We start from the raw sequence: 18,165 nt of genomic DNA, 5'->3' as shown, positions 1-18,165 counted from the left end.
GAAGAAACAAATGAACGCCATTAAAGACGCCTGGCGAATTCCAGCACGATGACAATAATAAACGACCTCGCATTTGACCTTTCGGGAAGTGTGAAATCTCCAAACTACATTGTCGAGATGATGATTCCTTGAAGCCTCTACCCCCAACGCTGTGGACCAGTTTTCGCCTTTCCCTTCTCCTTTACTTGATTCACAGGGCTGGATTGAAATTGAAGATGAAGATGTTGCACGAGTTTAAAAGAAGGTGAGGTAGAAGAAATGGATGTGAGGAATGCTTTTCTTGGTACATTAAGTGAGGCTATTCATATCAGGGGTAGATGCATGGGTGGGTGAGTTGCTGATCGGATGAATGAATGAATGTATGCATAAAGGAATGAATGAAATGATCCCCTCCCATGTAGGGCCAAGGATGTACTGATAGTTGACATTTACAAAACTGAACTTTCGAGTGCGTTCTGCCTTCCATCTTCCAAGTTTGCACTTTCTACTTGTAGAATAGCCCTTTAACACAGTCTCTCTTGTCACCCTTGCCTGCTAAAAATAAGTCATTTTTCGGTTATGTTCTGTTTCTCCCGTCAGGTTAAACGCAAAACTATTCAGTAGCATTGATTTCGTCAGTTTCCAAAAAGACTGAATGCATTTCTAGGTGTTTTAACCACTCCAGAATGTTAAGTAACATTAATTATTGCGAAAAATTTATCGAAAGCAAAGAGGATCAGTGAATGGATGGATGGCTGGTCGGATACGGGGTATATGCTAGTCGCAACATTTGTCTGAAGTGAAAGAGCAAGGATGTCTTTTATTGATGTCTTATGTTTGGTTTAATTTTTTAGCTTTAATGGGTACTTGTTGACTGAAACAGGTAAAGTACTTTTAATTATCACCTTTTTTCAACTGAAGCAATCCATTTGTGTCAAATATATTTCTTTTAATCTCACCGTCTAACTACATTTATCCGCCTAAAATTCGATGGCACAGCAGCCACATGCATTCACCGTCGACTAGTCAACAGATCACTTTGCGGTGGCAAATTGCTACTCATTACTAAATAAGTAGCAACGCACTCTCTAAAAGACCCCATGAATTGCCCGCACATCCTTTCAAAGTTGAGATAATATTCGATCGAGGTTAGCGGAGAGGCGAAAGTGTTGGTTACTCGAGGCTCTGTGATTCCTCCTGAAAATGTCAATTTTTCTGTGTTAAACATCTCTTCCTTACCGTCTTTAAAATGGGGGAATGAAGTCGCAACCACTCAACTAACTTGCCAGATGATTAAAAAAAACTGTGGAAGCACAATTCCGAGGGGAGTAAGCACTACCTTTCAAAAAAGAGGGAAAGAAACACATTTTGAAATGGGATAGAGAAGTGTAATTGCCTAGAAACTAAAGGCACAATTTCTTGGCTACTTGCCTTTCTCCAAGTAAGAAAAGGGGGAAGGAAAACAAAAAAAAACAAATAAAAACGTTCTTCCGAAATCTTTGCATTATAAAACGCATTTGACTTTTTCTCGACCACTCTCAGAAGAACAAATAATTCCTGTAAAATTTCTTTCTCCGCTTGGTGACTCACTTTTGCCAGTCTGCTGGGTGATCCTTGAACAGCAGCATCTCTTCTCCTTTTTTTTTTCTGCAAAATAAATGTTTAGCCTAGTCAAAAGTGAGTAAAAAGGAAAACTATTAGAGTTTTTTGGTTTTCAAGGTTTTTTTTGAATGGTGGACGGGGGAAATTAGAAGCTCCTTGTTTGATCCTAATATGGAGAAGGCGGAAATGACCCCCATATTACCTGAGGGTTCAAGCTTCACCTCCCGTCAAATCTGGCCAAAACAAATTGCTAAAAAATGTTTTTTGGTTCTGCCTAATCACTCATTAAAATTCCTCACCCAATAGGCGCAGTGATAAAGGGATTTCCTGATGGAGAGAACGCTCTAGCATTGATACAGGAAACAAGTTGTATTGCTGTTGCTGTGAATCTTCCAGTCTCAAAAGAATAATTCTTAACGTCTTTGCTAGTCAAAAAAGTCGTCAACTTTTGGGAAATACTTGTCCAGTGATTGTTAAAAAGACGTTCTTCAACAGCGTCACATATACGTGACGTCAAGGTTTTTGTACCTGAGCCCAGCTGATTGTGCCAACCTACGTCGCGAACAAACTAGATGGTTTAGCAACAATGAACAAGGCGTAGGAGGTTCTTAAACTCAGGAGTGCATCTTGGTATGGGACATATCTTTCGCGGGCTCGGACGGTGGATCTTTCCGAGGCAGCAAGCTCATTAGAAGGAAACGAAGATTGGCGATAAAGCGAGGGAACAATAACGATTTTATGGATCGGAAGAGTTAGTGATTGCATTTTCATTAGCCTATCTCGATTCAAGATGTTTCCAATTAGCAAGGACAAGGCTCCACCAAAGAACGAGAAAGCGAAGCGACAAAACGTGGAGCGATCCCCTCAGGAGGATGAACAGTGTAGTGTCCAAGGTAAACCCAAATAACAAAAGAACGTTAAAAAATTCAGAAAGTGGGCCAGTGTTGTCGCTAAATCACTTCACCTCTACATCAGGGAGGCTGGGGTGGCGTTGGGCCGTTCTTGTAGAGCCAATTTATAGTTTGTAGTCTTCATAAAGAAGCAGATTTTAACACACTTTTTGAGTGAAAAATATCGTAGCGTTAAACGCGACACCGAATTTGTTTATTTGACTTTTTTAATGACTTGTCAAACAAACAATCCCCTTGTTATTTTTTAGAGGAAACTGAGACTATCCCCCCATATGACCTTCATAGACACGTCGACGAATTCCACTGATTTTTCCTGTTGGAGAATACTCTTTGGTACTTTTGTGACCTCTGTAAATCACGGCCCCTTTCATCCAGAAAGGTCGTCTTAGAAATCTATTGAATAGAGATCTTCCACTTGGATGTCCTGTTGAAAGGGGAAGTTGGATGAGATGCCTACCTAGACGGTGTCGAAGGGATCAGGGTCCTTGGAAAGCATTATTCATGATGTTGGCATCATGACGAGGTGATATTAACCCCGAGAAGTGGTTTTTGAACAAATGGGCCTCCAGCACACTGTCATGTTTTATCGGGCACCGAATAGACCAAATGATGTATCAACCATCCATCCATGTGATGTGTAGATTCAACGACTGCCAAATCGAACAATTACGTCGTCAAACCGTGAGACTGCCAAGTTGTCAACCACTGACGGCAATGTAGCTCTCCAGGAGGAGTCCACTCTCACCCATCCAACTGCTCGACTGTCTTCCCTCATCCCCTACTCGTGCATGCGATGAACTGGTCACGATTAGCGAAGAGAGAGGAAGGACGAGAGGAGGAGAGAGAGTGAGAGGAGAGAGCGAGGGAGAAGCATAATTGAAACAAGAGGTGTGCATTAATTGTTTATTTATGCATATCAGTGCAAGAAAAACGCCTCATGTGTAGGTGTGCATTATTTTCTATCCCAAAGTGAAAAATCCAGACCAGTGTAGTGTAGTGCAGTGTGACTGCGAAAACACATTACCCTTTGGCCAAATTGACTGCGCATTTTCGTGCAGATTTGGATAGAAGAAATTGTGTAGGAAGACGAACAACTTTACCTCCCAGTTGGCCCTGTTTGATTGGGTATGATGGAGGGAGGTTCCAGAGATCGAGGTAGGTGAACTTACGCCTAGGTTCTAAAATGTGGACATTCTACTCCTCTCCACACCACTCTGCTGGGATTGACAGCCCGACAGGATCCATGCTCAGCCTGGCTCATCAACAACCGCCATCCATTTATCCAGCAGGGGACGATGGCAACTGAATCACAAAGAGATGCGATCGAATAAGAAAGAAAAAGGAGGACATCTCGGGTGTTGAGTCGCAGCAGCTAGAATATCCTACGTAGAACGTGAAACAGATTTCAACGTCGACCCAGTTTGTGGAAAAAATTCACAGATAAAGGGAGGAATTCTATCGAATGACGCCTCCAACAAGTGAGGGATGGATGAGGTGGTCTCTAGAGCGCCTCCTTATCTCTCCTTCCGTTTCCAATTAGCAGCCAGGACAACAACAATCGTGGACGCCAAGCCAAGACAAAACGCTACATCGGTTTGAGTTGATTGGTTAAGTCATATTTCATTGGATGAAGGGGCAAGGGTCTCTATGATGGTTGAAAACTCATTGAAACGGCCTCAAGGACTGAACTCTGAATCGAAATTTCAGGCGAGAAAAACTCTACTAAACCTATCCAGGGTCAAGATGGGATGACTCTCAACACCTATGATTCTGCAAGATCTTTAATTTTATTGAGATTCCCTTCAACAGTCCACCTTTCAATCAAAAAAAACTCACCTAAAACTTTCAATCAAGCATAAAACTAGGGCGTCCTAGTTCACCCGGATGGCACTTCATCTTGGGCGTGGACACCGCGACACGAAGGACAGCAAAAAAAGCCAAGGAGCTTCAAGACACCTACACCAATTGTAAATGGAACGGAAGTCACTTAAGACCTCAAAATTAACTAGCCGACTTACCAAAGTTAAGACGAACAACCTCGAAAGTCGGCAATTTCAAGGGAGGATTTTGGAGCCGTTGGCATAATTGAAAAGGTGCTGAGATGGATCCAAACCGCCCCACCTCGACAATGGGAGCCAAAAGAACAGGACTTCTAGCTGGTATTTAGCAAGTTTCATTATCTGAACTTTACACGGGGAAGAAATTGAGAAAAAGGAAAAAAGCAACAGAAGGAAGAAGAGAAGGATCAAATGATGATAATCATTTGCTGCTCATATTTAACTGGTTGCTGAAATAACACGAGTAGTAGTGTTATTAAGTGTTAACGAAGTAACTGCATCGGCCTCATTTGTTGCATCGTGAAGGGCACTAAGAAGGGGTACATTTGCCGACACATCGACAGAGTACTTAGTAGAAGGACAAATTGTTGCTGTGATTGGTGACACTGTTCCTCCTGTCGAATCGACTCCACGAAAGTCTACCGCATCCATAGACCAGTTGAAAGTTCTCGGACGTCGCGGACGAAGACAAGGTAAGGGCCAGAGCCACAGAGGACCTGTGGAGACAGAACGATGGAAAAAAAGATCGCAATGTGAGTGATTACTAGCCAATCAAGTCTGAATATCACGTCATCCAGGGAGCCCTTACCAGGACCGCAAACATCACTCAGAAGTTCGTATTTCGAGAGTTTTCGATATCCGCCAATTTCCGGATCGCCTTCTTCACTATTGAACAGCCGTTGCATTTGTCCACGATCAACACGCGGATTGACACGCTGGACGTGTTCGACTGCCGTCTCGTCGTTGAATATGGCGGAGAGCTGGGTGCAAAATGTATTGCCCCTTATAATAGCGAGAATTTACAGGTAACCAATGCCAGATTAGCGACTTTTTTCAAATCTAGAAGCATGTTGTAGGTGCTACTGCTAAAAAACTAGGTAGATCACACTCAAAACTAAAAAATTTATTTCCTCAAAGAAACATATCTAAACCATAATTCAGTCCACCAGGTGGTAATGGGTACTACTCCCAAATGATTTAAGTAGACGGCATCACAACGACGCAAATCTACCCATCCCATTCATCACAATAAAAACGGGCCTGGAAGTATATCTCTGGCCTAAAAAAACCATTTTTTTCTAAAGGATGAAAGCACTACTTCCAGGCAAATTCAGTAGACTGCATCCATGCATTTTGTATTCATCAGTTCTGGGTTACTTGAATTACAAAGCAACAGGAGCTTTTTAAATAGACGTAGAGCGTTTTCTGGGGAATGACGAATTCTGTTCCTTCCTTACCTGATCTGAAAGGATCGCAAAGACGAAGAGACCAAAGAGGCAGGAGATTACTACGAGAACAATGGAGTGAATTCTACAAGCAAAAGGGCAGAAAGGAGGCAGTTTATCAACAAGCCGATACTAATGTTTTGTCAACCCTAAAATACCTTTTGCAATAAATGGGAAAAAGCACAACACGATTATTTCTTTGCCAATAAAGGCCAAATTGTGCCTTTCAGCTTATGAAGAAGGTAGGTGGCGATATGCCAAATAAATTAACTCATCTAGCCACCTTCCACTTACTTTGTTAACAATTCCCAATCCATCAAACCATCAACAGAACAAAGCAGTCTTACCTTCCCCGCCTACTTCTTCATTTTCCTGTATACGTGCATGCTGATCTTCCATCCGGTCCTTCAATGACTTCCGCATCGCATCGACCGTTCATTAAGCCATTACTTCGCCTACCCGTCCATCATTCTATCTGGCAATTTTTTTACCGACCCACTTAACAATCCGTCAATGTCTGATTCAACCAGTAAACCATCCATCCACTTATGCACGCATTCGGTTGTCGGTTGTTTATCTGCCCATCTAGGTGTCTAGTAGAGTTCGTTTCGTCTATTCAGGCATCCATCCGTCGACCTACTAGTCTAGCCTTCCACCCATTCGTCAACTTACCCAGCCCCCAATTCGACTGTGTCTGCAACCATCCACACCTAATCATTGAGTAATCTTTCCACCCATGCACCCAAACATTCATTAATTCAAATGCCGACATCCCAACAGTCTTCTAGCCATCCATCAATCCAACCAAACATCGTCCAAGGCATTGACTGAACCGTTTCACGCATTCATTTATTCAATCAAGCATCTGCACAATCACGATAAAACAGGGTACCATAAAATCCAAGCATAACCCTCTTCACAGTCTGATGCAATGCAATGAAAGACCTTGGAAGCGAAGCATTTGAGGCGCAAGCGCCCTTTCCTCAACTACTCACTGTACTGGCACACACGTGGTGGTGCGTCAAAGTGTGCATCTGGGTGCAAGTGTCTTCACACAAGAATAAGCAATTCTTTGAAAATGCTGACCACCTTCCTCCGCCTTCTCCTTTACGCTTTATGCAAACGAGCAGCACCTCCTTTAGTGCGTGCCGTTGTTCTGTTTGTTGAACTTCTCAGGAGCCATGAAAACAAAACATAAAATACTTTGGTTTGTTTACCCAGTTACTGGATCAATCATTCGGCTTTTATAATGCCAACTATTTCCTTGTTTGTCTCTACATCTGCTTGGGCAAGAATTGATGCAACCGTCTCTCCATTCAAGCGCCTAAATATTTATCCATCCAGCCAGTCGTCTGTCTAGTCATTCACCATTCCAAAAGTCAATTTTACCGTCTGTTCACACATGCATTCACAGAATCCACCATCCTCTAGAACAACTACCTCTCCATGCAACCATTTAACCTTCAACCCACCAAGTGTCCGTCTAATTAATCGCCAGCCAACCATTCCCTCATCCAACCGTCTAGTCAGTCAGCCAGCCGGCCATCCATTCAAATGTTCATCATTTTTTCATCTAACAGAAAGGAAAAGACACATTACATGCAAACCACAGATAAAAAGAGGTAAATCCCAGCACTTCTACCTCCAATTCTGATTTTGCATTGAATACCCGAGATGGACCAATGACATTCAGGGGAGAAATGACCTTGAGGATGACAACTCATTTTAGAGCTCTGAACTCAACCATGTACCACCTTGTCAAAAGCACCAAAAAAATGCAAGATCAACAGTGAAATGACCTTCAACACTCGCTTGTCAAGGAACTACTTCAACAAAGTGAACAATAAGAATACCTAGTTGACAGCTACTTGGCATTAAATGACCTTCAAGGCACAAGGGGTTTGATAAGTTCAGACAACTTAGGGATCACATAAGACGACACTTTAAGTGCATAGATAAAAAGAAGTCAGAGCTTGTGATAAAATTCATTGTCAAGATAATGAACGAGTTCAAGAGACCTCTGCCTATTCAAATGAGTCAATAACCTTAAATTTGCCATTTCAAGTATCGCAAGGTCAATGCGGTATTACCCCCAAAACAAGCAGCTTTTATGGTTCTAACAGTTCCAACATTTTACTTTTCAAGGGCCATTGAAAGGCGTTAAGAAATACACCCACATTCAAGAAGTACATCAAAAGAAACCACTGAAATAGCTCCCAATATTCTTCCACTAGTCTGACCATCCAGCTACAAATTTCAACGACGCAAAAGGTCTCTGAGTTCGAGGGTTATACAATCGTCAAAAAATTTATTCGTGAGGAGTTTGAATCTTCAGCCCACCCAAAAAAGATGGAAGCTTCCAAATTCCACAACACCTTCTACCATCGTTGCTAATGTTGGCGTCAATAATGATGCGATAGAAGGGGGGTTTTAGCTCACATGCGAATTTGCCTGTAAACGTCGTCGCCGCTGGTGATGTTACCACCGCCCTTGACACCTTGGCGCATGGAGTCCAGCACCCAACAAACCGTCAAGATGATGAGACAGCTGATGCAGCTGAAGCCTGCAAAATAAACAGACAAAGATGATCATGGGTATCAGTAATGGCTGACTATTGACAATACCACTAGGTTACGACGATATTGTGCATGGTGAAATTCTGATGAATCGCCATCCGTGCCTCTGACCTTCCAGCCATTATAAAGTTTATGGGCTCAAGAGTAGCCTTCCCGAGGTATGGTGCAACGATTCATTATCATCGTCTCATTTTTGTGGTTTTATTTCAAAGGAATGGATGGATCGGCATGCGGGCGTATGCATGATGGATTAGTGGGAGGACGATCAGTAAAAAGATGAGTAAACGGTCGGAAGGAGAGGGGTAAATGGATCAATGGACTGATGAATAGACTTTAAGTTCAACACTCAAGGCGCCATTCACCACAGCCTTGATCTCAATCAAGATCTGCCTCCAACGTAGCACGCAGCTGACTACCGTGCATTCATGGGCTCAGAATTGACTAACATCACCTGTTTGCATTGCGCATCCGTGTACTGACCGACGAAATCCCGCATGTAACCCATCCACCCTTGAGCGGTTCAATATCAATTCCTTCGTGGGCTACGCTGTTTTTACTTTCCACCATCCCACATCTTTGCCAAAAGAGTGGACAGGGAGACAGTTTCTAGAACGTTGAAACAGCGCTAAACTCGCATCATAAAGCGAACAAGCTTGGCTAACTTCCACCAAATTCATGAATGAGGGCTTAAAATGGGAGGGTAAGAGAGAACGCAACGCAGTCTGGCAGCGATGGAGTGATGCCCATACCTGTTTTATGACGCATGAGTGTAAACAATCGCATGGATTTCACAAGTCCTACAGTCGCAATTGGTTATTGTGCTGAACATTAACAAAAACCAAACTTTTCTCTCCATCTGGTAGAATCATTAAAAATGATGACTTCGGCATTGAATAGAGCAGTTGGAACTTTGCAGACGTGACGGGAAGCTCACAAGATCTCGCACTAATCCTAATGGAGAGGAAATCTTCGACTTGTGGTAGAAATTTCATTCCCAAATGAACGATATCAAGATTATTATCATACGTCCAAATCAAAACTCCCCATTATTTGTACATTATTTCCAAAAAATGCCTTACCGACATAGATGAGAAAAAGAAGGAAGTATCTTTGATTATCTTCACCAACACAATTGTTCACCCTGAAAAATACAAAGAGGCAAATCGTTGGAGCGTAAGTCAACAAATAGAGGAACAGGCTTCTTTCATACCCCGGGTGAAGGCAGATGGTGTGTTTGCGTGTACCCGGTGGGACAAACTCATCTGTTTAATGCATGAGATCAAAGGTCTTTCAAACGCCCAGCCAACTGTAGCCAAGACTATGAGAAATGAAAAAAAAGGATAAAGGAACCCTAGAACCTGCCAAGTCCTCATTCTGGACGATTAAAAGTCCGGTAAACTGCAGTGATTCATCATCAGATGGGTGTCTCAGCCACTACTCACAAAGGAGAATAAACACACGTGCTCAGGCATTGTACCGAGATGGATGAATGGATCTGGAGGGTATCTGCCGTTTCCTTCACTCTCATCTCTACACAACTGCTTCCAAAATAGCATTCCCACCTCAAATTCGACCTAGATCTCTGTTCCGCATTTATGCCCTCAAGATTAGCCAAACTTGTCTGCCTTCCAAGTCAGAAGGGAACCTTTCAGCCACACCTGCGTCCATTCATGCACTGACTGACCAAACACCTGGTTTGCTTTTTCTCCTTCTAAACACTTAACGTTAGTGACATCGACTACCGAAAAAATCACCTACGTACTTTAAAAAAGCTCAGATTAATTAAAAGTACCTTTAAAGGTCATTACTGTCACATGACCCTGGGACAAATATTAGCTCGCCATTTAATCTTTTTACCAAATAAACATCCACTATAATTGCATATTCAAACACAGAGGCTATTCAATTTACGTAATACCATTGGCGTTCATGCAAGAGCTCGGACACTGGAATGTGGACGAATCAATGTGTGATCAGAAACTAAGGGGGACGAACAGTACCCATACGGACGGTCACTGTTAATACTACGGCTGGTCGAGGTGGATTCACAAAAGAAAATACCACAGCGCTCTGTAACTGTTGGGAGAGTTTCAGTTAACCACAACGTGCACCAGTCAACACCGCGGAATCAACATCACCATCAGTTCCGAGGAGGTGTCCAATGAATAACCACTGAGTCAGATGGTGATGTACGTCCGGGAGCCACGTGCGCGGCTGCCTTCCCATGGTTTAACGCGACTCCATTTCCTTGACTTATTTGCGTTCCGCTTGGAATTGGATGGGCGGAGCCCACACTTGTGTGACCAACCGTGTTGTATTGGCAACACCGGTCTTGCTTATGGGAACGGAATTTGACAAGGTGCCAGGCCCGGTAGTACCACCAGATGGGAGAAATGTGGTTCGGTCTTAGCGTCAAAATGCAGACCAGGATTGGATTGTCCCACGGCATGAACCTGGAAATCACCTTAATCCTCGCACTGGGTTAAAGTGAAGTCATGCTTGAGACTGTCCAAGCGCTGACACTCGGCCAGTGCGGTTCGTTGGCTGCTAGGCCAATTTTCCTTGATTTTGCTTGGGGGATGAGCGTAAATGTTCGGGTTGGTGGACGAATGTAATCAGCAGACAAAGATGGGGCGTTTTGATTGGCCGTCAGTCATTGCCCTCAGTTTGAAGAAATGGTACAGGAGATTGACTGTTTTTGCATAAGTCACAAAATCTTCAAAACTAAACTTTGTCGAATTCCGTGCGATTGTAGTGCAGATGAGACGACAAAGGCTACTAGTCATAGGGGTTTATGCCTTCCGGAGACTTCGGTGAGTGAAAATGATTTATTTCACAAATCTAGTCATTCAAACTTTCCACCCATTGTCGGCAGCAATGAACTTAGATTGGAATTTAGTTTGACATGTGGAATTAGAACCTAAAGTGTGATGAGACTCTGTGACGTTATTGGCAATGGAAACCACGAATTAGAGCTTCTGGCCCAATTGTGGTGTACACTGGACTTTGAGGCTTCGGATCACGGCCGCCACCAGTTTGGCTTCCATTCGGACAAAATGCGCTCTCAGAAATTTCAAAGTATCATTCCGAGCATCTACTGAACAAGGCACTCTTGTGTTCTTTGTAAGTTACTGCATCGACGGTTTTTATGAGCTAATACTGTGTGGAGATAAGCACAGATGGTTAATAGTTTACACTAGTTGCTGTGGGTATCCCTCGGAGTACATGAGGAGACGCAATTCTGCCATACTTGTCTTATCAAACGACTGAAAAATAGAGGTTGCTAGGAGCGCGAACCGCGAGTGCCTCTAGACTGTTGGGAATGAGGGGCAAAGAGAAGGGATTCCAAACTTCAAAATAGGAAATTCCAGGACTTCAAAAAAAAGGAACGTCTTTTGAGGGTTGTTAGCACACCCAGCAGATGGATGACTTAAAAGATCAGTGGAGCCGGAATGGAGGTAAGCAATGACGCAGTGGATGATATAAAGGACGTAAATGGGTGGATTGGAGCCAAGGAAGTTGAATAGACCCAAGATAGATAGAGGAATAAATGCACCAAGAACAAACAAAAAGATTGAAGAGATGGATAAATGAATGGATAGAGTCGGGATAAATTGAGTTGTATATTAATAAACTAGTGCCTTACAGTGCTAATAGGATAGGGAATAGACGATTGAGCGAAAAAGTAGACAAATGACCAAGTGAATAACTCCGGAAAGAGACCTACCAAGGACAGTGGTGGTCCATTTTTCGGATGCAACGATTGCAAATGCTGCAGTGGTGCGCCCTTGGTGGTCTTAGGGTTGAACACTTGCGACAGATCGTCCAGCCACCGGGATACTGTGGAGGGAGAAAGTCATAGAAAGATATTATCGAATAATAAACTCCTCCCAACTGATCATCAGCTGTATCATCCATCCTCCATTCGACAATGGATTCATCCCTCCATCCATCCACTTTGGACCTAGCTCCAGTACAAAATTAATTATACCCCATGAAACTGTATGCGGGCATGGTCAACGAGGGGCTCCTGATTGTGGTTTGTTGAAACTTTAACCATAAAATCTCAGATAAACCTGATGTGGATCAAGCTATTCAAATTCACAAATCCAGTTCAACTCGATTCCACAGCTACAGACGTTAACATTACGTCAATTCTTTTGCAGAGCATTCAGAGAGGACGAAGCGGTTGAATAGCGCACTTCCCGCAAACCACTCGTCTGTCGGTCGCATGTTTGATCGGGCACCCGCTCAGCCTAGGACAGATGCAGCCCATACACATTCAGAAGAACCCCTTCTCCTTTTGCGCATATTTGACGTAAGTGACATGAGAGGTGTAACGGGTGAAACAATGGGACTGACTGTACCTGTATCGACTTCATGGGGAGAGTGGTGGACTGGGAGCAACTGAGCAAACGTACGCTACGAATTCATCCACCTTTACAGATGACAGACAAGTGGCCTCAACTGCTAACCATTCCTTGGTTTTTCACTTCTCCCACATAAGTTACAAAAACACACCATGTATTCTTCATTTCGCACTGATTGATTGACCAAACCGACCGACTGTGTGACTTGTGGTGAGGAATGGCTTCAGTAAGCCAACATTTACTAAGTTTACGTAACAACCCCGTGGTTACACCCAAACAACCCGCAACTTACACTATTCATCCCACAATTCTAAGGCACGCACTACTTCATGCGCAGGTGGTGCCTAGGCTTGCTTTGTGTGGGTGGAGTGCCAAACCGCCGAATGACCTGCTGAAATACAGACAACGATTACGGCTGGGACCCACCCACTCAATAGAATACAAGTTGAAGGTGTGCAAGAAACGCCCTTTTCTTCCTCTTCAGAAACCTCTGGAACCAGGCAGTCAGCCAGTCAGTTTGATGGAAGAGAGGCCTAATCCCATGAGACAACTCAAAACCTGATGCTAAAGTACCTGACTCATGGAAAGATCACATTACTTGACTTTAGGATGGGGGGAAAAGAGGACGAAAGGAACTGGGTGATGTGAGAAGAGGACGACGAAAGGGAGGCACTGACTCATCCTTACATTCAGCATCCTCTGTGTGCCCTCATACTTCACCAAGTGATGACTATCAACTTTTCCTGGGCTTAGGATTTGACAATCACAGGATTATATGCAGAGTAGACGCTTGAAAAGCCAAAGTGCGATAGAAACGGAGGTGACTGGGGATGACATTTTGCTTCTATTGGTAAGATGTTTTACAAGTACAATTATCAAACTTGAATGTTTTCGTTGAGAAAAGGCTGTAAACTACAATGCTGATTACCTCCTCAAATTGACACGAACTTAATTTTTTACCTTGGCTTAATTAACCCATCCTTTTCACCAGCTGCTCATCTATCCCCCGACTGGCCTACTTTTCTTCACCCCGTATACTAGAAGGAGAGGAACTATCAAATTGAGACTAGGTTAAAGCCCCAAATCTCAAAAACCTAGCACCTAGTATTGCGAAAAAAGCGCTTCCCTTCCTGCACTGATGCCTCTTGTCAACGCATCGGCACCACACTTGCAGTTGAAATTATGGAGTGATCGGGAATATCTTCAACCCACCCAATCAGATAATTCATTCATTGACGTGCAGATTTCTTGATTTTGTCTAATGGTTTCGAAATACGACTAGCCATGTAGCACCAACCATTATGATTTACAGTATTACCTACTTTTACTCCAAATAAATAATTAGCACCGAAATCTGACGGAAACAGTCTGCATCAATAATCTCACGGCCTTGAACGGAATAGAGTTTGGAGGGGAAGAGAAGGGGAAAATCAAAGGAACGGGAGAAAGGAGGCTAGGCAAAATAAGTAATTTTTTACAGAAAAAACCAGCTGTTTCTAATCCCAACTCCTGGAGGAGGAAAACTACTAGTGCACGTGACACTGCTAGATACCACAAAAGGGAAGGCTCCCTGATCTTATAGATAGGTTAGTATTCTGTAACTAAAATTTCGTGTTCACGATGCATTGCAAGTCAGGAATTTGAGCTGGAAATATGCCATTCCATGGACTAAATCGCCTCTAGCAAGTTGGATTGGACTTCAGCTAACACGGTGGAGTATCTAGAAACCAATTTGATACAAAAGTATCTTCCTTCTTATTTGTAACTACCAGTCGAGAGACCACTTATAGAAGTGGGATTGTATACTTTTGTAAATTAACTAGGAGTTCATTTAAAGTTCCGACCAGAAATGATCCGTAAACCGTCCACAAAGGGGGCTCGAAGACCACGATTTCGTGAATGTCAACTTACTTCCACTAAGCATGTTTAGTGGCAGAAACATTTCCAGACCACCGTCTGAAGCCAAGGAAATCTTCCAAAATTGGACTCATCTTATTCCATGAATAAAATCGCCTTCAAACGTGATCAAGATTACATTAACGTGGTGGAACATTGAAACTTCAAAAGGCACTGAGGAATTAAACAAGTTCTTGAAGGATTTAAGTAAACTTTTAGAATGAAACAGAGCTTTCAACTCCTTTAACAGCCGACTTATCGTATTAATCGACTAATTTGACCATAAAATGATTCCATTAAAGTTCTACGAAATTGGTAGTACCAAAAATTCAATCAGAAGTTACGAGTTTGCGATGTGGAGGCCAAATGAGACGAATTCTAAGATTTAGTTGCAGAACTTCTAAAAACACGAATTACTACTCTAGGGGGGAACACTTTAAGACTTTGGTTATGAGACCTCTTACGACGCCGAAACAAACTCCGATTCAGTGCTTTGCCAGCCGCTGATAGTGCAATTAAAAACTTCTTTAAAAATCACGCGAGTAATCGGCAGCTCTTCAATCGTCTTGACCTTGAAATGACCAAATCAAGTAAATTGACAGGTTGCGAGTTACGCACAAATGAGAGCAGGACCTTAAGACCAAAACATGACTTACATTGCGTTTTAGGGTTTGGAGATCATGAGGACTGTGTCTGCGTGAGGGGAGGGGAATAACTCCAGGATCAGTGAAAACAGATTTTATGTGCGACACGATGAGTAGGGCGACGATCACGTTGTAGTAAACTGTGAGAACTAGAGTTACGGCACTAGAAAAGGGAGAAAGTTCGCACCCTATAAATGCGAAAAATTTAAGTTAAATGAAAATACGAATTTGTCTAAAATCACAAGCCTCATCGACGAGTCACTGGAAAATTGGCCACCGTGACTAAGAGCATTTTACCTTCTAGAAAAAGACCAAGCTATGCAAGAAAGACCAGAATGGCAAAGTAAACCACTAAAAAGTTTAGGCAATTAGTATTATCCTGTTATTCAAGATATGACCGTCAATGATAGTGTGTTTATTAACGAGAACCGGCAATAAGAAAAAGGCGGGAGAAATCATACCCGTAACTGAACACAGGGACTATGAGTTGGAACAGAATAACATAATCAGAGTAGAGGACGGCTGCGTATGTCATAAAAATGCATACGATACCACAGAGAGAAAACTGGAAAGACATCGCCACGATCACATTTAAGACGCCACCGCATTTGTGGCTACCGCGTTTAGCTGAGACAATTAAAACAAATAAAAATATGCATGAAATTTGGAATACTAAAAAATTGATGTTGTATATCACACAGGTGGCCCTTAATTTGAAACTTAAAAGGATATTTTAAGATAAAATGGTCTATAGCAAACTTCAAAAAGTCGATTTAACTTACAATATTCCGGGTCTGTGTAGCGGATGCAGGAATTGCTCTCTTGGTGCAAAACTGCGGCTTCTGCAACCCCCATTGAGGACACTGGCAACCATGACTGTCTGCTGCGGGAGAGGGACCAGCGCATAGAGCGCCCAGAAGGCGCGCTGGCTGACGCGGCTGCTACCGCGGGCATTGCGGCCCAAGCCCCGGGGAGTCGCCCCGGAGTGGACGACGTGGCGACGCGGCACCACCTGATGACCTCCGACGACTGCTCACAAAGCCGACGCCGGAGGCGTGCATGTAAAGATGCCTACAATGTAAATTAATAATCCCTAGTTTTCTTTTATTTTTTTTAATAAACAATTTTTTGAAAAAATCGGAATAATCTGAGTTGTTTTGCTACAAAAACGTTTTTGTATTTAAATATTTTATGTAAATTTTTTCCTACACGTTAGTGTATTTAAAAGGTTGTGGTGTTCAAAGCATGTTTTTAAGTAGTATGTAAAATTAATTTTTGCGACAACCTGATTGGTTATGGAGATGGCAAATGTGGTCATATTTTGGCAAATTTGATTGGTTGTCACTCCACCATCCTGACCTCTAGCCTATTACACTATTTTCCGATAAAAATGTGGTTCTAATCGCCATCTATACCACAAAATAATTTTTTATTAATTGCTCTTTTAGTTTAAAACATTATTTAAGGAGGGGCAGAAAATCTACCCATTTGATGGGACTAAGTATTCTAGGGGATACAACAGCCACATTATTTCCACGACCCTCCAATTTACTACTTACATTTTACTCATAGCACTGGTGGAAGCTACCTGAACGTACACCTAATGAAGTGCATTATCCCATGCTGCAATTTTCGGTTGGCATGGCAACAGCAGCGTAGACACCGCCCTCTTCCCAAGTCAAATTGGCATGTGGAATTTTGCGTTCCAACTAGGTGGAAATTGGGATGGAAATGGAGTGATTCTATGTTCCTCTGCTTTAAAGGGAAATAAAATACTTAAATTAGTTGAACAGCGAGTATTTTGCCTGGATCAATGTCAAATTACCTAAGATACTGAATCTTTTTTCAAATACTGCAATTTTTTCGTCCACTTTCTTGTGTTGCTGGCGTACCTGCTACCTGATATCGTGAGGCAGCATGTCTGATTAGCACACAACCTACAAAACTTTTTCATTGCCTTTTTCTGTCATCAATCAAGGTGTCCCCTGGATTTCCCTTGAATTCAATCCACGACTTCTTCGTTAGGGAATGTAATGACTTGAATGAATGAATGATGGAGTGTTTGAAAGAATAATTCAGAGAAGGAATGGGTGGAAGAATAAAGCATCCAATCAACCACTCAATCTTCGCCATCCTGTGTTTCATCGGGTGTGTTGAATGCAATTTCGTTCATCTTGAACGATTAGAATGACTCCCTTTTAGCCATTCTTTGCAGGTTAAAGACGCAGCATTTAAGCGCATTACTGGCAGTAACTGCTTTTGTTCCCTCCTGGGAGACATTGAGGACTTCATCGTTCATACTGAACTACAAAGAACCTACACTTCAATCGGGGTTTTATTCCCACTGGCTAGATTGCAGGCAGACTCTAAGGGCACCTCGTGAGAAACACTGGGTGGTGTAGACTAACACCGCTCCAAGTGTATGGATGAATTCTATCACGTCTGTGAAATCTGAGTTATTTCCATGTCATCAAGACTAGCATGGGCCATTCGAAGAGATGAATTCCCAATTATCATAACTGTTGTCCCTGACGTCACATATACGTGACGCCTAGATCTCTACCTAGCGGCGCACATCACAGGCATGTGACATATTTTTGAGAAATGGACTAAAAGAGCAAAGATAATATAAAGGACTGTGATTGTGGTAGTCCATCCTTCTCTGAGACAGTGTCAAGTGGACTACGTTTAGTCAATTCCCCAAAAGGTCAACTGTCGAGTTCGGGGATCTAGACAAAATCCATCACCTCTCCATTGATGTGACTAACTAAAGCGTTGTTGAAAACGCTTCGTGATGCAGCTGATTTACAGACATTGAGTGTCAAGCGAAAAATCCACCGTTCGACGACTTGAATCACATTAAAATGGGCACTTAGTAGTTTCGAGGATCCTGGATCAACTTTT

General features: G+C 42.7%; 1 protein-coding gene across 1 annotated transcript; it reads right to left on the bottom strand. All coding sequences in view use genetic code 11, as the record gives it.

Annotated features, from left to right (window-relative positions):
- Nucleotides 1-3,739: 3,739 nt before the first annotated feature.
- Nucleotides 3,740-15,838, bottom strand: EGR_08247 (Palmitoyltransferase ZDHHC7; the record flags this gene model as incomplete). The annotated part of the gene is made up of 9 exons (XM_024497496.1): nucleotides 3,740-3,794; nucleotides 4,818-5,046; nucleotides 5,139-5,310; nucleotides 5,788-5,860; nucleotides 8,215-8,338; nucleotides 9,431-9,492; nucleotides 12,079-12,191; nucleotides 15,274-15,424; nucleotides 15,723-15,838. The coding sequence occupies 9 exons, from the start codon at nucleotides 15,836-15,838 to the stop codon at nucleotides 3,740-3,742; spliced, it is 1,095 nt and encodes a 364-aa protein (XP_024348091.1).
- Nucleotides 15,839-18,165: the final 2,327 nt, after the last annotated feature.

The sequence above is a fragment of the Echinococcus granulosus genome (assembly GCF_000524195.1).
Source record: "Echinococcus granulosus chromosome Unknown EG_S00100, whole genome shotgun sequence".
NCBI classification, from domain to species: Eukaryota; Metazoa; Platyhelminthes; class Cestoda; order Cyclophyllidea; family Taeniidae; genus Echinococcus; species Echinococcus granulosus.
The sequence above is the reverse complement of the archived record's forward strand: the minus strand, read 5'-3'. Positions and strand labels throughout refer to the sequence as shown.